Consider the following 24,571-nt stretch of genomic DNA (forward strand, 5'->3'; position numbering starts at 1 on the left):
ATATCCTTATTCTATAAGTTTTTTCTATTATTGAAATTTTTTATTTTTATTTTTTTACTTTTTATACTTTTTTGTTAAAAAACAAAAGCACACACATTAGCCTAGGCCTACACAGGGTCAAGATCACCAATATCACTGTCTTCCACCTCCACATCTTGTCCCATGGGAAGGTCTTTAGGGACAATAACACATATGAAGCTGTCATCTCTTATAAGGACAATGCTTTCTTTTGGAATACCTCCTGAAGGACCTGCCTGAGGATGTTTTATAGTTAACTTAAAAAAAAAATAAGTAGCAGCATACTCTAAACTAACAATAAAAGTATAGTAAATTGCTTTTGGTGTTTTAGACATGAAGTCCTTGCCCATGCCTATGTCCTGAATGGTAATGCCTAGGTTTTCTTCTAGGGCTTTTATGGTTTTAGGTCTAACGTTTAAGTCTTTAATCTATCTTGAATTGATTTTTGTATAAGGTGTAAGGAAGGGATCCAGTTTCAGCTTTCTACATATGGCTAGCCAGTTTTCCCAGCACCATTTATTAAAATCCTTTCCCCATTGCTTGTTTTTCTCAGGTTTGTCAAAGATCAGATAGTTGTAGATATGTGGCGTTATTTCTGAGGGCTCTGTTCTGTTCCATTGGCAATGGCAACAAAAGCCAAAATTGACAAATGGGATCTAATTAAACTGAAGAGCTTCTGCACAGCAAAAGAAAATACCATCAGAGTGAACAGGCAACCTACAAAATGGGAGAAAATTTTCGCAACCTACTCATCTGACAAAGGGCTAATATCCAGAATCTACAATGAACTCAAACAAATTTACAAGAAAAAAACAAACAACCCCATCAAAAAAGTGGGCAAAGGACATGAACAGACACTTCTCAAAAGAAGACATTTATGCAGCCAAAAAACACATGAAAAAATGCTCACCATCACTGGCCATCAGAGAAATGCCAATCAAAATCACAATGAGATACCATTTCACACCAGTTAGAATGGCAATCATTAAAAAGTCATGAAACAAGAGGTGCTGGAGAGGATGTGGAGAAATAGGAACACTTACACTGTTGGTAGGACTGTAAACTAGTTCAACCATTGTGGAAGTCAGTGTGGCGATTCCTCAGGGATCTAGAACTAGAAATACCATTTGACCCAGCCACCCCATTACTGGGTATATACCCAAAGGACTATAAATCATGCTGCTATAAAGACACATGCACACGTATGTTTATTGAGGCATTATTCCCAATAGCAAAGACTTGGAACCAACCCAAATGTCCAACAATGATAGACTGGATTAAGAAAATGTGGCACATATACACCATGGAATACTATGCAGCCATAAAAAAGGATGAGTTCATGTCCTTTGTAGAGACATGGATGAAATTGGAAATCATCATTCTCAGTAAACTATCGCAAGAACAAAAAACCAAACACCGCATATTCTCACTCATAGGTGGGAATTGAGCAATGAGAACACATGGACACAGGAAGGGGAACATCACACTGTGGGGACTGTTGTGGGGTGGGGGGAGGGGGGAGGGATAGCACTGGGAGATACACCTAATGCTAGATGACGAGTTAGTGGGTGCAGCGCACCAGCATGGCACATGTATACATATGTAACTAACCTGCACATTGTGCACATGTACCCTAAAACTTAAAGTATAATAATAATAAATAAAATTAAAATAAAAACAAAACAACAAAAAAAGTATAGTAAATACATAAACCAGTAACATAGTTATTTATTATCATTATCAAGTATTGTGTGCTGTATATAATTGTATGTGTTATACTTTTATATGACTGCTAGCACAGGCTTGTTTATAGCAGCATCACCACAAACATGTGAGTAATGTGTTGAGCTATTATGTTATGACAGCTATGATACCACTAGTCGATAGGAATTTTTCAGCTCCATTATACTCTTATGAGAGCACCCATGTATATGCAGTCTGTTGTTGACTGAAATATCATTATAGGATGCATGACTGCATATGCAGAAAAAAGACATTTGATAAAATTCATGATCCATTCATGCTTAGCAAACTCTAAGATCAGAAATAAGTAGAGATAACTGCCATCACCACTGCCCTGAATGTTTTATCCATTGTAATAAAGGCAAGAAAAGATGTAAAAAAGTTGGAAAGGGCAAATCAAATCCTCCTTATACACAGATGATATGATTATGTATGGAGAAAATCCAAATGATTCTACAGATTAATTGTTGGAATTAATGAAGCCTGATGAATAGGAACACAAAGTTAGTACAAGGAAAGGGAAAGAGAAGGGAGAATGAGAGAAACTGACTTACCCTAAAAACAAAATACCTAAGAATAAATATGACAATACATAAATCTAATACAGATGTACACAACCTCTACAGAGGAACATATAAAACTTTATTGCAAGAAATCAGAGCTAAATAAATGGGAAGATAGACACTATGTTCACGAATTGGATGATTCAACACTGTAAACATGTCAATTATTCTCAAATTGCTATCAAGATTTGATATAGTAATTCAAGACAAAAATCTCAATAGTTTTTTTGTTTTGGTGGAAATTGACAACCTCATTCTAAAATGTATATGAGAAATGCAGACAAGTACATCCCTTAAAACATGGCTGAAGAACAACGTGGAAGGATCTGCTCTACAAAATAGTGAAATCTGGGAATCACCCAAATACTCATTAGCATTAAAATGAATAAATAGTGCAAGTTTGTTCACTGCAATACTACACAGCAATAAAATAAAGGAACAGCTGCACAAAGCAACCAGATGAATCTCAGAGACCAAAAATAGAGTATATACTGTAGGATTCCATTCAAATAAAGATTTTAGGCCAGGCGTGGTGGCTCATGCCTGTAATCCCAGCACTTTAGGAGGCAGAGGCGGGTGGATCACTTGAGGTCAGGAGTTTGAGACCAGCCTAGCCAACATGGTGAAACCCTGTCTCTACTAAAAATACAAAAATCAGCCGGGCGTGGTGGTGCATGCCTGTAGTCCCAGCTACTTGGGAGGCTGAGGCACGAGAATTGCTTGAATCCAGGGGGCGGAGGTTGCAGTGAGCTGATACAGCATTGCACTCCAGCCTGGGCGACAGAGCGAGACATCGTCTCAAAAAAAAAAAAAATAGATTTTAGCAGACGACAGTGAACTTTATTATTTGAGAATTCTGAGAATTCCTATTTTGATGCTAGGGATATAAAAGCACAGAAGTGAAGTCCAGATTAGTTATTTCTGAGAGAAGAAGGGGATTATCATGAGAAAGGGGAATTCAGGGGCTGTTGAGGTACTGGCAGTTTTAAAATTTCTTGACTTGGGTTATAGTTACATGGTTGTTCACTTCTACAATAATTCTTTAAGTTGTATATTTATGTGAATGTATTTTTCAAAATGTGAGGCATTGTACTGAGAAAAAGGTTAAATCTAAGTATGATGTATGTATTTGTACGTATTCATATACTCTTTTACCCAGTTATTCTACTTTCAGAAATGTATTCTGAGGAAACAAAGCAATCAAGGGGCATGAACAAGTAATTATGTACAAGATATTAATTATAAATTATTTCTAATAGGGAAAAACAATGTTAATGTTGAACTATAGGGAATTTATTAAACATGGCACATGCACACATTTAGATGTCTTAATGAAGTCATTAAAATATTGTATCCAAAAAATATTTAATGGTATAGCAAAATGCTTCCAATAGAAGGAAATGATCCAAAATGTTTGTGAATGACATTTATTTCTGTTACAATTTTTATAACAAAATTAAGACATTATTTTTTGTCAAAATTTTCTGTAATTTCTAAATTTTTACAAGTTATGTATATGGCAAAGGTTGTACACTAAGAATTTTTTTTTTTTTCAAGACTGAGTCTCGCTCTATCGCCCAGGCTGGAGTGCAGTGGTGCGATCTCGGCTCACTGCAACTTCTGCCTCCCAGGTTCAAGTGATTCTCCTGCCTCAGCCTCCCGAGTAGCTAGGATTACAGGCGCTCGCCACCACGCCTGGCTAATTTTTGTATTTTTAGTAGTGATGGGGTTTCACCATGTTGGCCAGGGTAGTCTCAAACTTCTGACCTCAAGTGATCCGCCCGCCTTGGCCTCCCAAAGTGCTGGGATTACAGGTGTGAGCCACCGTGCCTGGCCAATAACTTTTATTTTTAAATGAACAAACTATACTTCTTTTAAATAACAGAAAATTAACTGAATTTTCTTCATATTTTATATGTACACAAATTTATTCAAAATTATTTTAGTGGCTTGAAGATTAGTTGTCATAGACGAAAAGTTATCGGAGTGACAATTTCAAATGTATTTCTAAGACAGTAGCATCTGAATACAGTTTATTTTCTCATATAGCATTCAAAGTTTAAAATCTGTTCTATACTGTAACATCCCAATCCAGGATTTGTTTTATACAAAAATCTGACCACCTAAATTTTTTTTAACAGATATAAAAATGACACTGTATTTACAGTTAAAAAGAAAAAAAAAAAAAAACCCCAAACTCCAAACCCTGTCATTATCTTTACAGTCAATTATATTTTGTTTGCAGATCCAGGAGTTTATATCAGCTCTTTTAAAACCCTTCTTCTATTTATCTCTATTTTAGTTTGTGCAGAAGAGTTAATATAGCAGGCCTAAACTACTATCTCATAAAAGGCTTGAAAGGCCTACTAAGGTTGGCCCTTGAGAGGTTTATCTGGGAACTTGGATTTCAGGACGGTCCTCTACATTCCTAACTGAAAAGACTGACTCACTGTGTCTAAACTGTTTGTGCTAACAATGTGATTTATGCTGAACACCTGCTTTCTTTCTGGGAGTCTGGAATTTGGTTAAGTGCCAAGTGGAAGATGACCAGCCCCCAATAAAAACCCAGGGCAGAGTCTCTAATAAGCTTCCCTAGTTGGCACCATTTCACATGTGTTGTCACAACTCATTGCTGGGGAGACCCTTGAAAGCTTGTGCCTGGTTTCCCCTGGACTTCAGCTAATGTATCTTTACCTTTTGCTGATTTCTCTTTATATCCTTTAGCTATAATAAATCATAGCTGTGAATATGACTATATGCTGAGTCCTTTGAGTTTTCTTAGTGAATCATCAAGCCTGGGGGTGGTCTTGGGGATCCCTGACACACAGTTTGCAAAACTAAAATCAACTAAACATTTTGATACTGTGAGTCAAAAGAGATGTTTACTTTGCTGAAACAACAAATAGCAATTTATATCATCACACATAAAAAGAAAAAAATCAAAATAGATTATATAAGACTAGCTATGAAAATATGAGCAAATCTTCAAATAGATTAAAATGCTACAGTACAGATATTTATTGCTTGGTATGAGACAAACATATTTTTCCCTCAAGCAGCAAGTTTGCTGGTAAGTAGTAATCAGTTCCACTCTATCAGTATAAATAAATTTCACAAACACTCCCTTTCCCAGGCATAAATACTAGACCAAAAAAAAATAATAAAAAAAGAGCTTTCAGTTTATCGCCTTTGTGAGCTACAAAAACACAAACTGCTAATATTATTTTAAAAGATACAAAAAAATTAAAGATATAAAAGATAAAAATATTAAAGATAAAAAATTTAAAAGATACAAAAAAATTATTTTAAAAGATACACATCATGTCGGATGTGTTTTAAATCAATATTTAATTATTGTAAAAGTCTCCCCGTGGTATATGTAATCGCTCTGTAATAAGGTAATTAAAATTCCTTGGCCAGCCAATTTAGGATTTACAGCTTAACTCAAGTACCAGATACTACTAAAGACAAGCCCAAATGTGTCACTTAGAAATAAATATTTAACTTGTGGGGATAACCCAACTCAGCCTGTCTTCAAAACTGAACCTGTATTTAAAATATGTTTCAGCAAATTCCTACAGACAGGTTCAAATTTAAGTGTAATCCCAAAGTAATGGATGTGCAAATATATGCAGATGTCTACAAAACTACTGTGTGTGTTGGGACAATGACGATATAGCCTTTACGTTGTATTACCCCTATTTTAAAGGTCAATCATCTCTTGACCTGCCCGGTCAGAACTCACATCTGCAAAAGTGAATGTCTAGAGGTGGGACCTGGGTACCTGCTTGTTTAACAAGTTTTATACCGGATTTTCTAACCTAAAATTTGAAATTTACTAATCTAATCTTTTCCATATCTAAAATTCTGGTTTTGTGAGTCTCTGTTTTTAAGCATGCTTTAAACTTATAAACCATTTGTGATTAAGTAGATATCTATTATTATTATTATTATTATTTTATTTTTAGAGACAGAGTCTTGCTCTGTAACCCAGGCTGGAGTGCAGTGGCGCTATCTTGGCTCACTGCAACCTCTGCTTTCTCGTTCCAGTGATTCTCCTGCCTCAGCCTCCCGAGTAGCTGGGATTACAGGTGTGTGCCACCACACCCGGCTAATTTTTGTATTTTTAGTAGAGACGGGGTTTTGCCATGTTGGCCAGGCTGGTCTCAAACTCCTGACCTCAAGTGATCCGCCTACCTTAGCCTCCCAAACTGCTGGGATTACAGGTGTAAGCCACCAAGTCCAGCTTATTATTTTTGAGACAGGGTCTCACTTTGTTGCCCACACTGGAGTACAGTGGCATGATCTTGGTTCACTGCAATTTCTGCCTCTGTGGCTCAAGTAATTCTCCCACCTCAGCCTCCCAAGTAGCTGGGACTACAGGTGTGTGCCACCATGCTTGGCTAATTTTTAAAATTTTTTCGTAGAGATGAGGTCTCACTATATTGCCCAGGCTGGTCTCAAACCCCTGGGTGATCCTCCTGCCTTGGCCTCCCAAACTGCTGGGATTATAGGCATAAGCCACTGAGCCCAGCCATCAACTAGTTCTAAGGATTTTCTAACACGATAAACAACATTCTCGGGCCATATAATTTCATGACTTCAGTTTAGGAAGAAAAAAAGGAGTGTTGGTTATACATAGTCTGTGGCAAAGACAGATATGGACACCATATTAAGAAACTCACTCATAATCCAAATATGTTGTTTTGTCTAGCCTTTTCTCCACCAAAATGATAAATGCTGCTTCTAAGTAGCCAACAAACAACAAAACTAACTGACTTAATTTTATTTTATTTTTTTGCCTTTCATTGTCTACACTGTATGGGTGTCATGTTACAAAAACTGTAAAAAGCATCCAGATAACCCATAACCTGAGCAATGAGCCCCTAAATACCAGGGGTAATTACATCTATTGCCAGAAACATGAGGGCAATTCTGGAGTAGCTTAGTCTACGTAGCAGCTATAGAAGCAATCTCTCACCTAGCCAGTAGGTGGAACTATACACAAGTGCATTGGCTTTGTTTTTTGCTCCACATGACTTTAAATCTTAGAGTAATCGATATTTTTGGTTTGTTTGAAACCCAGGAGATAAGGAGGATGCAAAAACCTGGGCAAGGCCAATTGTTGAGGTGAATTTACAAAACAATGATACAAAAGAACAATTTTCTATTTCTAGTTTGTTTCTGGCCCTTTTGAGAAATAACTAAGTTATTTTAACTAAATTTATAATCTACTTTCAGGTCCCTAGAGCTAATAAAACAATTCTAAATTCAGAAATCTGTCAGTTAAAATTCATGTTCAATCAGGGAAAACTGAGTATCAACTGATCATGACATGATATTAAGGAATTATTGTTGATTTTGTTAGGTATAATAATAATATGATCATTTAAAAAATCCTTATCTGTTAGAAATACAAACGAGATTATTTATAGGTGAAATTATAGTGCTTTAGAAATCTCCACGGGAGAAAAAGACATCAGGAGGAACAGAATAGGAATGGCAAAATGTTTTGATAACTATTGAAGCTTGGTGACCAGTATGCTGGGGTTTATTATACTATTCTCTCTTTTCATTTGAAATTTTCCACAATTACACTGTTAAAAAAAAAAAAAAAGAAAACAAAAGAAAAGAAAACATAAGGCCATGTTCTAGTGATTTGGGTTAACACTGGGATCAGGTCACTGGAAAATATCCAATTTAACCAGGTCTCATCTCGATATACAGCCAACCATGAATTATTTCCATCACAACATACAAAATTAGTTACATAAAATCCCATACAGACTACTTCAACAATGAGGGACTAAAACTATCCTGTTAAAGCCACTGGAAATAATACTTTATAGTTAAAAAGCACTTCACCACTTACAAAGGGAAGTCACATACAGTTTCTCATCTAGTTCTCATAATCTTAGGAAGATTCTGAAGGTAAGCAAACTGAGGCTCAGGGAACTTATAAAACTTGGCCAACCTCACATAATTAGTAAAAGTGACAGAGCTGGGATGTTAACCCAGGTTTTAGGAAACCAAAGATCGTTTTTTCTCTACTACACTGTCACTAAGTCCCCTTTGATACAATTAGCATACATGGTGAAATTTAAGTGAATTTTTAAAATTTGCTTTCTGTGATCATTACTTTATATAGTATGTAAAACTTGCTTTTTAGGAGGCTGGGCGTGGTGGCTCACACCTGTAATTCCAGAACTTTGGGAGGCTGAGGGGTTGATCACTTGAGGCCAGGGGTGTGAGACCAGCCTGGCCAACATGATGAAACACCGTCTCTTCAAAAAATACAAAAATTAGCCAGGCGTGGTGGCATGCGCCTGTAGTCCCAGCTACATGGGAAGCTGAGGCAAAGAATCGCTTGAACCCAGGAGGTGGAGGCTGAAGTGAGCCAAGATGGCGCCACTGCACTCCAGCCTGGGCGACAGAGTGAGACTGTTAAAAACAAAAACAACAACAAAAACAACAAAAAACAAACCCAACTTGTTTTTAGTTTTCTCAGAAAGTAAACATACAGACAGAAATATATTTCTTGAATAAAGAATAAAATTAAACCAGATAAGTAATTTTAAAAGAATTATAATATCTTGGCCGGGCACAGTGGCTCAAGCCTGTAATCCCAGCACTTTGGGAGGCCAAGGCGGGCAGATCACCTGAGGTCAGGAGTTCGAGACCAGCCTGGCCAACATGGTGAAAAAATACAAAAATTAGCCAGGCGTGGTGACATGTGCCTGGGAGGCTGAGGGAGGAGAATCGCTTGAACCTGGGAGACGGAGGCTGCAGTGAGCCAAGATCGCGCCGCTGCACGCCAGCCTGGACAACAGAGCAAGACTCTGTCTCAAAAAAAAAAAAAAAATTACAATATCTTAAAATTAGAAGGGATGTTAGAGGCCATCTCTAGTCCAAAATTAAAACCTTATCTTCAGGCCCCTTGGAAGGATCCAGCTTCAACCTGAGTGCTTCTAGTGAGAAACTACATAGTCTGTGAGACAGGCTGCTTCATTCATGGAGTAAGTTTAATCATCAAAAAGGTCTTCTTTAGTTAGAGGTGACGTCTGCCACTTGTTGATTCTAGTTACAGCCTCTGATGCCACACTGAATAAGCATATAGTCTTACATATGACAATCTTTCAAGTAACTGTGGACATTGATTATGTTCTATCTATGGGCTTCTGCTTTGGGGACTCTTCTAGCAGAATAATGAAACGAATACATTCGTGGATAACCAAAGCCTCCCAGTCTTTTCAACAGCTCTTCTAGGCCAGTGGTCTTCAACCTAGGATTTGGGTATCTCTAGGAATACTCAAAGTCCTTCCAGGAGACACATGAACTAGGATATTTTTAAGGCAATCAATTTCCATATCTTCATTTTCCATAATTTTGTCTGTTTGTAAACAAGTCTGTGGTCTGCTGGTTTTTCTTTTACATCTCCACAACTACAATCACCCATCTCCACATCTCCAGTTACCCATCCAAAAGGCAAACTACTCCTCCAACCCAAAAAGCCTAACTTCAAAGAGATGGCTGGGAAATGCACAGCCCCTGAGGGAGGGAAAGACCTTTGAAAGCAAAACAAAGAGAGTTTGAGAAAAAAAGGGAGGTTCCACCTTACTTTATCCAGGCAATATATTCATGGTAAGCTGTTTAAAGAATTCAAAATCAATACTAAGATGAGTGTCACAGGGATGTCCATTTAACACTTTAATTTTGTTTGAAAAATGAAGTCAGATTTTTTTTTTCCCTGACAAATGAGTCTGATTTGGCTGAGTGATTTGACAATAAGGACTAGCATTGCCATGTAGGTCACATAGCAGACATTTTCCATACAGTGAATGAGATAAACAGGCAATTCTACAGTTGTGTAGAAAATATATTTAAGGCTGGGCGTGGTGGCTCATGCCTGTAATCCCAGCACTTTGGGAGGCCGAGGCGGGCAGATCACAAGGTCAGGAGTTCGAGACCAGCCTGGCCAACTTGGTGAAACCTATCTCTACTAAATAATACAAAAATTAGCCGGGCATGGTGGCACGTGCCTGTAGTCCCAGCTATTCGGGAGGCTGAGGCAGGAGAATTGCTTGAACCCAGGAGGCGGAGGTTGCAGTGAGCCGAGATTGCGCCACTGCACTCCAGCCTGGGTGACAGAGTGAGACTCTGTTCAAAAAAACAAACAAAACATATTTAAAAGAATATTCAAGATACTGAGAATTATATTCTCACAGTAAAAGTTTTTATATATCAACCTAAAAAATATGTGAAGGGGTACATACGTTTTTCAAAATTCTTTTTTTTTTTTTTTTTTTTGAGGCAGGGTCTTGTTCTGTTGCCCAGGCTAGAGTACAGTGGTGCAATCATGGCTCACTAGAGCCTTGACTTCCCAGGCTCAGGTGATTCTCCAACCTCAGCCTCCCAAGTAACTGGGACTACAGGCGTGTGCCACCATGCCCACCTAGTTTTTGTATTTTTTGTAGAGACAGGGTTTCGCCATGTTGCCCACGCTGGTCTTGAACTCCTGAGCTCAAGCAATCCGCCTGCCTTGGCCTCCCAAGGTGCTGGGATTATAGGCATGAGCCACCACGCCTGGCCTCAAAATTCTTTTAGCAGGTTTGCCAGAAAAGATTTTGAAGGCTGTGTCTCTATGACACAATTTTCAGGCTCCTTTCCATTCTGGTTATCCTATTCTGCGGACATTCCAGTGTCCTGCTTACTATGAATGGTCCAGGGTGAACGGAGGGAGTATGACTTTGTTCTGAATACTATATACTCCTAATTAATATAGCATAACCTTCCATTCAGCACTTTTTAAGCTGTTGCAAACAATAACTAAAATGTTTACATCTTTTTTCACATAATCACAACTAAATTCACACTGATCTTGCACTTACTCATATTTGAATGAAGGAGTTAACATTAACTGGTCTTAAATTTCACCTTCTTTGTTTCAGCTCCTTTGCTACAAACTTGTAAAAATATTTTTGAATTTTGATGTAGACAGCCAATATGTTAGCTAGCCCTTTGTAGGGGGCAACTTGTGAAATGCCTCCCAGTGATCCTCACCTCCTGATATTCAGGCCCTGGTATAATCCCATCCCCCTTGTGTATAGGCTGGATCTAGTGACTCATTTCTAACTGCAGAAGTGATGGTGTGTAATTTTGGAGATTAGGTTACGAGACTGTGACTTCTGTCTTGCTCATACTCTCACTTGTCCTCTTGCTTGCTCTGATGAAGCCAGCTGCCATGCTGGAAGCTGCTCTATGGAGAGGCCCAACGGACAAGGAACCAAGGGAGGCTTGGGCCAACAGCTCTTAAGGAATTGTGGCTCTCAGTCCAGTAGCCTGTGAGGAAGGTAAGACTGCCAACAATCATGTGAGTGAGCTTGGAAGCAGATCCACATTGTAGTGGAGCCTCAAAATGACTTCAGCTCTGGCCAACAGCTTTATTATCACCTTGTGAGAGACCCAGAGCCAGAGGACCCTGCTAAGTTGGAACACACATTCCTGATGCACAGAGACTGAGATAATAAATGTATGTTGTTTTAAGCCATTACATTTTGGGGCATTTTGTTATGAAGCAATAGGTAATGAATATAACCTCTGACCTTGGTATCTTTTGAATATTTAGCAAGTGTATCTTCTGTTTTTTTTCCTAATCAAAGTCACTGATTACAACCTTTTTTTTTTTTAGAAAAAAATAGAGATAGGTTTTGGTATGTTTCCCAGGCTGGTCTCGAACTCCTGGCCTCAATGAATCCTCCCTGCTTCAGACTCTCAAAGCACTGAGATTACAGGCATGAGTCACCACTCCCGGCCTGATTACAATTTTGAACAGAATAGGATCAAAGATAAAACCCTGTAGGATGCTGTCCTATAAAGCTTTATATAATCTCTTTGGACACAATCATCCGACCAGAGCTGGATGACCCAGTTATACTATCCTTAGCTCACAATTCTCCATCTTACCAACAAAAAGTCTGTGACAGACATATCAAGTGACTTATTGAAATCAAGATACACTGTGATCTATAAAATTGCCCTTATATGCCATATGGTGATTATATCAAAAGAGGAACTAAGTCTGTCGTTACTTGTTTTTAGTTGCCAAGAGTCTTGCTACATGGATGCCTCCACTTTCATCCTACTCTTCTTCACTAAGACTTCTACTGGTCAGAAGTTTATATTTTGGGGTCCTCCTATTCCTCTGAACTCAATTTCCTTTTGGAGTCTCTTCTCTGAAGCATGCTGAAAGCATGAAGAGTAACTGAATATGCCCAGCTTTTGCTTCCTTTGCCACTGTAAACCTTATGATGACATAATCCTTTTTTCTTGTGACTTTAGGTCTTTCTGAACAGATAAGTTCACAACTACTGCTAAATTTCAAGAGAAAAGTGTTAGCATTATCCAACACCAACACTGCTTAAAGTTTTACCATTTAAGAATTAAAATACACACTCACAATTCGAAAACCATGTAAAGCATTCCATCTGAGCTATATGTCTCCAATAACTCTACAATGTGTGGATGTTTCAGCATATGACAGATACTGGCTTCCCGCTTTAGATCTGTAAAACAAACATACAGCATACTTCATTAGGTAGGAACAAAAGACAATTAGAGTGAATGATGAATGAATGGATGTGATCTATGGTAACATGGATACTTCTCTAACTAGAGAGATGAAATCCCCCATTTAAACTTAGCTTAACTTTTTACCCTTTAAAATCTTTGACTATAGCTTTTCATATTTTTTGCAAGCTTAAATCTATATACAGTATAGAGTGAGCTTTTAATAAAAAAAGTACACATTTCTTAATACTTTCCCCAAAAGCAAAAAAAAAAAAAAAAAACCACAAATACTTTCCCCAACTCTTCTAATAAAATCTTAGCCTCCAAATTTGTAACTCTTCCTTGATCTGCTAATAAACTAATAACTCAATTTACTGTTTTGATTTTTACCTTTTTCTTAGTTTTCCCTAAATAAAATAAAAATATGTTGTCTATTCTTTAGCCTAAAATCTAGCATTTATAGACCTATCAGGGAAGTTATACGGAATAGGGAACAAAAAATAGTATGGTTTAAACAGAAAAGGCACTACTCCTAGAGTCAAAGTCAGAATTTTTAAAATATCATTTATAAAATGTGCTGGGGTCAGGCGTGGTGGCTCGCACCTGTAATCCCAGCACTTTGGGAGGCCGAGACAGGTGGATCACTTCAGGTCAGGAGTTTGAGACAAGCCTGGCCAACATGGTGAAATCCCATCTCTACTAAAAATGTAAAAAATTAGCTGGGCATGGTGGCGGGCACCTGTAATCCCTGCTACTCGGGAGGCTGAGGCAGGAGAATCACTTGAACTCGGGAGGCAGAAGTTGCAGTGAGCCAGGATCGCGTCATTGCACTCCAGCCTGGGCAACAAAGAGTGAAACTCTGTCTCAAAAAAAAAAAAAAAAAGTGTTGGATAATTCCAAACTCTACCTACCTCACAATGTTACTTTGAAGAACAAATCCAAATAATGTATGTAAGACTACTGTGTAAACTCTATAATACTATTTGGAAAACAAAGTTGTTAATATCATCATCATCATCATCATCATCATCATCATACAAAACAGTTTGGGCATGGAAATCGCTTGCCATGTCTACATGGAATAGAATAATGAAAGCCATCCAGTGCTAATAGCACTGGGGCTTTACCCGTTTGCTGATGACTAAAATCCAATGTGACATTTTTATATTAGAAAGTAGAAGGGAGACAGGTAAGGAAGAACCAAGGCTAAGGATGTACTGCAGAAAGCAAAATAGATAATATTATCTCCTTTCTGATTTATTAATTCAACTTAGTCTTGTCAACAGAGCAATGATCGTAGATGGAACCTTAGAAGATTGACTTACATAAGGGTAGAATGAGAAAAAGAAGTCAGAAAATTTGACAAAAGAGAAGCCACAAGGAAAGGAAGAATCAATAATATTAAGAAAATCAAGAGAATAGAGGAAATTAAGTTGTAAGTAGCTGGAGAAGGCTGAAAGCTGAGAAAAGACCACAAGATTCAGCCAGAAAAGGTAATGAGAATCCTGAGCAAGATCAACTTTTGGGGAGGAGTCAGGGTTGAGGTCAGTATGCCAGAGACAATTATGTAATAATCAATTAAAATTATCACACCTCTCATTGGGCTAAGTACTTAATATAGTCACTGTCACTTGATGTCCCAACCACACTGTGAGGTAGGTATTTTACAGATGGAGAAACTGAGGCTTAGAAACGTGTTCAAGATCACACAGCTATCATGAGGGTAGGTTTTGAACCCTGGCCTGCCCAATTCCAAAGTCAGCAGTCCTTCCAATAATGCCATGCTGGGTTTGAACACGATCATATTAGAAGAATCTGACAGTAGGAAAGAAATAGTGGGGTCAAGAGAAGGTTTTACTTGTTTGTTTTTTTAAAGGAAGCACTCCGTGTGTTTGTAAGTGGCAGTGAGGAAAAGCCTACAGGATCTGGAGTCAGAAAATATGGTGCTGGTCCTGCCTTTGTCCTACCATCTGCAAGCTGACTGCTAACTTCTACAAATGACTTTCTTAGAGTCAATGAAATGGGGCAGTGACAAGTGATGTGGTACCTGCAGAGTCTACCAAATCAGTTGGAAACGGCAGTGTTAAGATTCTAATGAGAAGCTGGATGTGTGGAGCCCAGCATGGCAGGGCTGGGGGCTCAGTGTTTACTGCAAAGGAAGAGATCAGAGGCACAGGAAAGATGCCTCCATCTCCAAAAGTACTTAGGAAGGCCCCGCAGGAGGGGAGGATGTGAAGCAGCTGTGGGGTTTGTGCTGGGAAGTCATAACCATGAGGAAAGCTTTTAACAAGTGTGCTGGAGGGCCAGGCTGAGCCAGACAACATCAATCACATGCCTGCACAGATTTTTCCTCTCCAGGAGTGTTCTGCCTTCTAATTCTAGGAAAAGCTTAAAATTTTTATTACTCATTTTTATGTTTATCTCTAGCTTCCCATTTTTATTAGAACTCACCCTTTCATATCTTCTGTTTTCAACTTAAGTTTTTCTCTTTCCATTCCTCTCTATTCTAATCAAAAGCCTGATTTTAACTCTATCCTATGACACAGGAGTCATGAAGTAAACAGATTTGGTGTTTGCCACAATTAAAACTGATATTTTCTCTTTATTTTCAGTTTATTTTCTATTTTGCCTCTTTCATGTAACTAAATTGTATTTTTCCTTTTTTGAGACAGAGTCTTGCTCTGTTGCCCAGGTTGGAGTGCAGTGGCGTGATCATGGCTCACTGTAGCCTCCACCTCCCAGGTTCAAGAGATTCTCCTGCGTCAGCCTCCTGAATAGCTGGGATTACAGGTGTGCACCACCATGCCTGGCTAATTTTTTGCATTTTTAGTAGAGACTTTTTTTTTTCTTTCAGAAGCAAACCATCACAAATGAGGACTTTTTATTTGCCACTATTTTAAGTCTGAACTTTAAACAGATTCTTGGACTGGTGGTTCATATCCATCAGCTCGTTCAACTTTAGCACCTGGAGATGGGGTTTTACCGTGTTGGCCAGGCTGGTCTTGAACTCCTGACCTCAAGTGATCCACCCTCCTTGGCCTCTCAAAGTGCTGGGATTACAGGCATGAGCCACTGTGCCCAGTCTAAATTGTATTTTTATCTCCACATTCACCATTTGCTATGTGATACATTGGTTATACTGAAAGTTTGTAAGCAGAAATGGATGCTCCATTTCTGCCACACATTTGGCTCCATTTGAGCCTCACATTTTGATTTGGTAAATGGCTGAACAAGTCCTTGGTCTAGTCTCTTATCACCTACCCGCTCTCAAAATAAAGGCAGAATTGCTGGGGGGCCAGCCTTCAAAGCAATTTAAATGTCACCGGATCTGACATTTCAGAACTAAAGTCAGAACACTGATTTGACTTGATTTGCTAGTATGAAACTAGCAACATAAAAATATATTTCAAATGATAAGGGCAATGATCTAGAAAAATTGTGGTCATGTTTTCCTGAATTCAAGTATAAATTAAATAGCTCAAATAGCACAATTAAAAACACAAATATATCCATTCCAACTATAGATTCCACGAATATTAAACTCAAAATGTTTGTTTCTAAATATGAATGTGAATTAAAGATATATGTATTAAGTGCTATTAAGTCCACGCTGATATAGCAAACTAAAAACACTATTTGCCTACAAATCAACTCTAGAGGCAAAGTAGGAAGGAATTTGAAAGCAGGTGATGAAAATATGATTTAAAGTGGTGATTATCTGACTGCTTACAGATGTTAGCACAAAATGTACCTGTGAATGACATGACCCAGGGTTACCATCTCTATTTTGAAGTATTGTTTTGTTTATAGACTAGTAACTGGTACCTCTCTTCACTCTCCTTTGTACTTTCTTTTTTTTTAATGAGTACATTTTTTCTTTTAATTTCAATAGCTTTTGTGGAACGGGTGGTGTTTAGTTACATGGAAAAGTTCTTTAGTGGTGATTTCTGAGATTCTGGTGCACCCGTCACCCAAGCAGTGTACACTGTACCCAATGTGTAGTCTTTATCCCTCACCTCCCCTCCCACCCTTCCCCCAAAGTCCATCGTGTCATTCTTATGCCTTTGCGTCCCCATAGCTCAGCTCTGACATATAGTGAGAACATACAGTGTTTGGTTTTCCATTCCTGAGTTACTTCACTTAGAATAATGGTCTCCAGCTGGGTGCAGTGGCTCACACCTGTAATCCCAGCACTTTGGGAGGCTGAGGCAGGTGGATCACCTGAGGTTAGGAGTTCGAGACCAGCCTGACCAATATGGTGAAACCCCGTCTCTACTAAAAATACAAAAATTAGCCGGGTGTAGTGACGTGCACCTGTAGTCCCAGCTACTCGGGAGGCTGAGACAGGAGAATTGCTTGAACCTGGGAGGCGGAGGTTGCAGTGAGCCGAGATCACGCCACTGCATTCCAGCCAGGGCAACAAAGGGAGACTCCATCTCAGATTAAAAAAAAAAAAAAAAAAGAATAATGGTCTCCAACTCCATCCAGCTTGCTGTGAATGGCATTATTTTGTTCCTTTTTATGGCTAAGTTGTACTTTCTTTTTTGTAATTTCTCAGGAAATTTTAAAAATATTTTAAACTAATCTATTTCTGTGTTTAGTGTCCTTATATTTAACTATGTGCCTATATTTATTTTATCAATTTATTTCCCTTTAAAAGGGGAACTAGTAATACAGGTAGCAATATTTAATTTTCTAACCCAAATTAGAAACTTAAATGAAATCAACCTGCCATATGGCATTAGAATGACTATTATTTTCCTAAAAAGTCTGGGCTCTCCAACAATAGTAAAGCAAGTATCCCACCAGGGTCTGCCTATCAGACTGGTCAAGTAAGGGAAAGTTAGGGAAGCTGGTTCAAGTGGTCTGTTTTAAAAATGATTTTCCTGTAAAGTATTATTTTACTACTATTTTTCTTGAAGAACTAGGAGAACTTTTCATTCTATCTGTATCTGAACTTAAAAGATCTAAATTTAAGATTTTGTTTGCTCGAGAGCATTCAATAAGGATTTTTTTTTTTTTTTTTTTTTTTGAGCTAGGGTCTCATTCTGTTGCTCAGGCTGGAGTGCAGTGGTGTGATCATAGCTCACTGTAACCTTGAACTCCTGGGCTCAAGGGATGCTCCCACCTCAGCCTCCTGAGCAGCTGGGCTACAAGCACGAGCCACCACGCCCAGCTAATTTTTAAATAGTTTATAGAGACAGAGTCTCGCTATGTTGCCCGGGTTGATCTCGAATTCCTGGCCTCAATCAATCTTCCTGCCTTGGACTTCCAAAGTGTTAGGATTACAGGTGTGAGCCACTGCACCTAGCTCAATAAAGATTTTGATCAACACCATCCAATTTAAGTATAATGTAAGCCATGCATATAATTTTAAATTTTCCAGTAGCCACATTAAAAAAGTAAAAAGAAACAGGTAAAATTCATTTTAATAACATATTTTATCCAATTCAATGTATACAAAGTATTATTTCAACATATAATCATACTAAAATTAATAAAATAAGTTACTTTTCTGTACTATATCTCTGAGATCTAGCATGTATTTTTACACTTATAGCAAATCTCAATTTGGTCTGGCCACATTTTAAGTGCTCAATAACTGCATGTGGCTAGTGTCTACCAAATTGGAATGGTGCCACTCTAGATAAGTTGACTTGCTTTAATTCTTATCCTCTCCTGATTGTGAGTTCTGTAATTCTTACAGATATTTATAATGTCAGTCATTCCAAAAAGAATCTAAATTCAAACAGATGTGTTTTTAAAAAATACTTTCACAGAAGGAAATCCTATAGCTTCTTTTAATAACCCAAATCCATCATTTAATAACTAAATCTGGAATTTCTTCACTATTGTTAATCTAATGCAAACTTTGAGACTTTAAAGTGCCCCTCTATAAGTCCTCATTTGTTATTGTAATAACCCTGCATGACATACATGTACATATACACATACATATATATGCACATATATCTCCCCATTTTACAGAGGTAGAAACTGAGGTCCAGGGCTCAATGATATAAATCACACAGCTAGTAAGTGGAGGAAGCAGGACTAATAACCAAAGCCCTTTGCTCTTTACATCACACCTGGGTCTGCATAGTTTTTATATATCCTAAGATCCAATCACACAATAGTGCTAATATGGTAATACTGACTTGAATGACAGGCTATCAAGACTGTTACAGAACCGGCTTATTTCAGCTGCATTGTAACTAGTGATAGTCAGAAACTAGATACTGCGCTTTTCCTAACAAATATACAAGTATTCTCATTCATTTCCAAACAATGTCTAGGTTGTGTTAGAAATTCAACAGTTAAACAAAATTCGCTAAGAGCTGACCTGGACTCAAAATCAAAATAAAGAATATTCTAATCTAGTCATAGAAAGAACTAGGACAAGTACTAATGTGTTCATTTCAATAAATATTAATAACAAAATAAGTAAATGAAAGTCATTATTGACTCAACATATTTTTCCTTAGTGTACTGAAATTAATGACCAAATGATACTTTAAGAAAGGAATCCAAGCAGAACCTTGGAAGGATTATAGTAGCAAAGTCAATTTCTGCTGCTGGGTTCTACCTTTATCTAATAATCAAGTTGAAGAATAAAGATCCCAGCTGCCTTTGGCAACAACACAGGTCAGGTTGGCTTTAATGAGGCTATCTTCCTCATTGACCTTCAGGAAAGTTGACCTCAGCTAGTGAAGAGTAGAGGCCTAGACAGGCCACCATAGAAATCTGGGTCAACTGCAAACTCATAATTTCTTTGATTTTTTTTTACATGTTTCACTACTAGCTCTATACATTTTGTTGTCTTTTTTTCACACACACAAACAGAAATCCAAGCAGCTTCTAATTTCTTTGAATTCTTGCCCATTGAAAAAAAATTCCTATGGCCCCAAATATCATCATCAGGTGAATAAAGAAAGGAAGCAGCATACCATTAATTCAGTGTTTGACTGATGTGAAAATTTTCTTAAATAGGCAAATGTGTATTAATTAGAAATCAATCTTAACTGCATTAAGCATTTACAAATTAATGGGGTTTTGGTAATATATTTCCCAAAGAGTTTTCAGTTCTGATAAGTGTAACAAATTTGTATATGACAAAAATAGAAATACAATGCTCTAAGTTTGTCTAAAAGGTGCAATTGCTCTGTTGCTTTTCATTTTGGGAAATGTAAACCAAAGGGGGGAAGATCAGGGCATTTGACTATTAGAAAAACCAGACACCTATTTCAACATGGTATTCCTTACTTTATACAAGAAAATTAGAGAAATATCAGTTTATAACTCAATTACTTTTCAATATTAAAGTCTTAAAAATCATACATGTTAGAGCCCGAAGGAACTTTGTGGGATGACAGAATGCATACATTTGTCAAAACTCACTGAAGTGTACAATTAGATGGGTACATTTTATTGTGCATACGTTCTTCAATAAAATTTAAAAAGCAAACGAGAAGTTACTGAAATAAAATGGGAATTCAACTAATATGTCAAAGAAAAAAAAGTTCTTCACATACCTGTGCTTTATACTTTCATAATTGTGTTATCTATAATTTACTTTCTATATTTATTAACTGATAGCTGAGGAGCTCAACAAGGACATGTTGACAGGATAGATTTCCTTACCACCCATTTCTCCCCCAAATCTCCTTCTTCCAGGATGGGGCCAGCCCAGGAAATACTGACAGCAGGGCCAAAACTTTTCCCAGAAAGCAATTTGTGGTCTGTTTCAATATGTAAAAAATGAATGAGGTAAAAATTCTGTACGGCATAGTGAAATGATTATCTGAGGTTTTTTTTTCTTTTAATAATATGGGTTTCCCCATCCAGCTACAGAATCCTTTTGTCAACAAAGTCTCATAAAAATAGTATAAAACAAATTTATCGTAAAGAAATAACTACCAATATGTGATACTTATTTGAAAAAGGACCAAGAAAAATGAGTTAATTGTTTTGATAAATACTTTGAAATCACAGATACTGACAGCCCTCCTTGATTTTTCCCTGAATAGCTCTTTTGCCATTTCATCAAATTTGGAATGGGCAAAGCATAAGTTTCCTTAAAAACTGAGTTAGAGACGAGGCGCGGTAGCTCGTACCTGTAATTCTACTAGCACTTTGGGAGGCTGAGGAAGGTGGATCGCTTGAGCCCAGGAGTTTGGGACCAGATTGGGCAACATGGTGAAACCCTGTTCCTACAAAAAATACAAAAATTAGCTGGGTGCGGTGACGTGTGCCTGTAGTCCCAGCTACTCAGGAGGCTGGGGTGGGAGGATCACCTGAGCCCGAGAGGTGGAGGTTGCAGTCAGCCAAGATCATGCCACTGCACTCCAGCCTGGGAGACAGAGTGAGATCCTGTCTAAAAATAAACAAATAAATAAATAAAAATAAAAAATAAAATAAAACTGACTTAGAAGCAAAGGCATCTAGTATCTGATTCACACACAGTTGAGTGTAACTGCAGCAAGGCAGGATGCTCAGAGCCAGTGAAAACAAACAGATGGAAGGAAGGCGGGGCCTTAACTCCTCTTCACTTAGGAATCATTTGTCATTTAGCATTGATGACACAATATTATGGGAAAGAAATACAGTAAATACCTTATTTAAGTCATTCTAGATAATGGTTTATTTCATATAAGTGACTTTTCTGGACAGGGTACCAACCTGTCCTGGTTTGCCTGGAACTTTCTCACTTGTGGCACCGAGGATCTTTCCAGGTTGAAAGTCCTGGGTTCTGAGAACCCACCCTCATTCCCAGGCAAACCAAGATGACTGGTCACCCTACTTCCACAGATCTGGCATCTATCCTTTTAAGCACTAACACATTCTGCTGGCAGGCAGTTATGATATAGATAGGGCAACAGACTTGTAGCCAAAAGACCTGTCTTTCCTGTCTTCATCACTTAGTAGCTGCATAACCTTAGAACATCTGTTTCCTCATTTGTAAAATAGAAAGAGTAAGATAACAACTCCTATACAGGGTTGTAGTTAGGCCTGGATGATTAATAAAGTATGTGAGAGTGCACATGCACAATAAGTTTTGTTTTCTTTTCCTTTCATCATTTTTGGTGGAAATCATTCTTTCCTATGTTTAACAAATGTCAATCAAACCGAGTTTGACACCAAGAAGGCAGCAATGTGAACATCTATTAGTAAACCACACTGCTATATATAGCGTAGTTCTATGCCTACTTTAACTTTGCAGTTTTTCATCTACAGTTTTTTGGGAAATCACATATTTTGTAAAAAACCTCAAGATGACCATAGGGTTATTTGGGAAAAGAACTAGACACACTCAAAATGTTTAATAATAAGGACACTACTTAAGAAAAGTAAAACAGAACCCATGTAGCTGTATGTGTGTGGCCTACTGATTACCAAAATTATTAATCTTCCAGACAGCCCTTGGAGTCATCTTCACACCATCTACCACTTCTCCTCTACTTCCTATATGCAGCTGCCAAAACCTGTCCATTCTATTTCTGCAACACCTGTCAAAACTATCTTTCCCTTACTGCGGTTACCCTAGTTTCAGCCCTCAACAATTCTTGACTGGATCACAGCAAAGATCTTTAAATGGGTTTCTTTGCCTCTAGTTTCTTCTCTTTAGACTCATTAAAGTGTCATCATAGTTTTACTCTAAAACAGATATTATATTATTCCAAAACCTTCACTGAGCTCCATTCCATACAGCAAGACATTATAATCCCTAAGCATGGCTTTGAAAGCCTTCCAAAAAATCTTTTAAGTCCAACAACTTAACTAGGGTTCACAGACCTATTTAACAGTATAACTGGAAATAGAAGCTAGCTCTCCGGCTTCTTAGTCAAACAATTTAGCTCTTGCTTTTCTTTTTTTGAAGTCACACATTTATACATTCCTTTCCAGTAGCTTCTTCCTTCAGCCTCCCTGACCCCAATCCTGAACCACCCGCAGCTTGTGCACCGGCCCCCTGCTCTCTGTCCCCTGACAAATGTTGTTCCCTCTGTATGATACTCCACGTGCTTCCTTCTCTGCCTGGTAAACCCCTACTTGTTCATCAAGATCCCACTTAGACGTTGCCTCAAAGTTCTCTTTAACAATCTCCCAAGCTGAGGGAGGCATACCCTGCTGCAATCTAGCAACCGCCTCCATAGATGCCTCAAGATCTTGGCATTTACCAAATCATTCCACTGCTGGTGATTTCCATTCCTGCCAATCCTGCTAGAAGGCAACATCAAGCATACAGGACCCATTTACCCAACTTGGACTCAACATCTATTATACATCTCCTGTCTCACATCAAAGTGTATGTATCACTGAATCAGAGAATGTTAGAAACAGAAGTGACAGTAAGACAGTCATCATCACATGCTCCTCTCTATCCTCAAATTTTACTCAGAAGGAAAATGAGGCCCTAGTAAGACATGCCCGAAGTCACACAGATATTTCATAGCAGAACTGGAAGATGAACCCAGGTCTCAGATTCCCAATCTAGCAATCTTTCTGTTACCCCATAGGCTATGTGGAAGAGGATACTAAAAATGCCAAAACTTCAAGGAAATCTACTCCAGGTGGCATATCACAATGATTGAAGACTTCTCAGAGAATGACCAAGAAATGCCATCTACTTGCAGATAACTGGGTATGAATGTTAAAATGGAAAACTTCAAGGTGCTACTACTACTGAATGCACTTGCTTTAAACAAAAGTAATATATGCCTAACTTTTTATGTCACTGGATGGTTTATATACTATATTATTTAATATTATAAATTACATGTCCCCAAAAAAGTTTCACTTGGAAAGAATATTTAAGATTGTAAGTTTTAACAATTTCTTAAATCCATTTATGTATGTGGATATTGTCTTTGGTTAATTATTCAGGGGTAATTTTATTAGGTTAAATGATCACAATTCCAAAAGCAGCATGTTTATGCAAAGAGCCTATCTAATTTTCTTCCACTAGAGGGAACTAAAGATCATATTATAGCTAGTTGGGCACCCAGCGTTTCACCAAGGTCTCTGGCTTTAGACAATATTATTGGTCTCAATAATAAAATACAAAGATGAGATGATTATTTGCCTTTAACGTGTCTAACAACAATAACCATCAGCTAACATTTACTGAGTACTTACTATGAGTCAGGCTCTATTTTAGATGTGTTGACCCATTTAACCTCGCAATAATTCTAAGGGGCAGATGATGCTCATGTTATATATGAATAGACAGAGAGCAGTTAAGTAACTCATTCACAGAACTAATAAGCTGCGGCCAGGCGCGGTGGCTCACGCCTGTAATCCCAGCACTTTGGGAGGCCGAGGCAGGTGGATCATCTGAGGTCAGGAATCTGAGACTAGCCTGGACAACATGGTGAAACCCTGTCTCCACTAATAATACAAAAATCAGCTGGGTGTGGTAGCACATGCCTGTAATCCCAGCTACTTGGGAGGCTGAGGCAGAAGAATTGCTTGAACCTGGGAGGCGGAGGGTGCAGTGAGCTGAGATCATGCCACTGCACTCCAGCCTAGGTGACAGAGCAAGACTCTGTCTCAAAAATAAAAATAAAAAGAACTAACAAGCTGCAAAGCAAAGATTGGAACCTAGGTAGAACCAATAAGCTGCAAAGCAAAGACTGGAACCTAGGTAGTCTGGCCCCAGAACCTATGCTCTTAATAACTCTGCT

General features: G+C 38.1%; 1 protein-coding gene across 20 annotated transcripts in view; it reads right to left on the reverse strand.

Moving 5' to 3' along the window:
• The window catches only part of CASK (calcium/calmodulin dependent serine protein kinase), a 407,307-nt gene that overhangs the window by 256,976 nt on the left and 125,760 nt on the right, over window positions 1–24,571 (reverse strand). For all 20 annotated transcript variants that reach the window (XM_034949880.4, XM_063601767.1, XM_034949879.4 and 17 more), the window contains exon 3: window positions 12,781–12,886. In XM_034949880.4, coding sequence (XP_034805771.1) covers window positions 12,781–12,886 — 106 coding nt within the window. The remainder of the gene's footprint in view (window positions 1–12,780; window positions 12,887–24,571) is intronic.

The sequence above is a fragment of the Pan paniscus genome, chromosome X (genome assembly GCF_029289425.2).
Source record: "Pan paniscus chromosome X, NHGRI_mPanPan1-v2.0_pri, whole genome shotgun sequence".
NCBI lineage: Eukaryota > Metazoa > Chordata > Mammalia > Primates > Hominidae > Pan > Pan paniscus.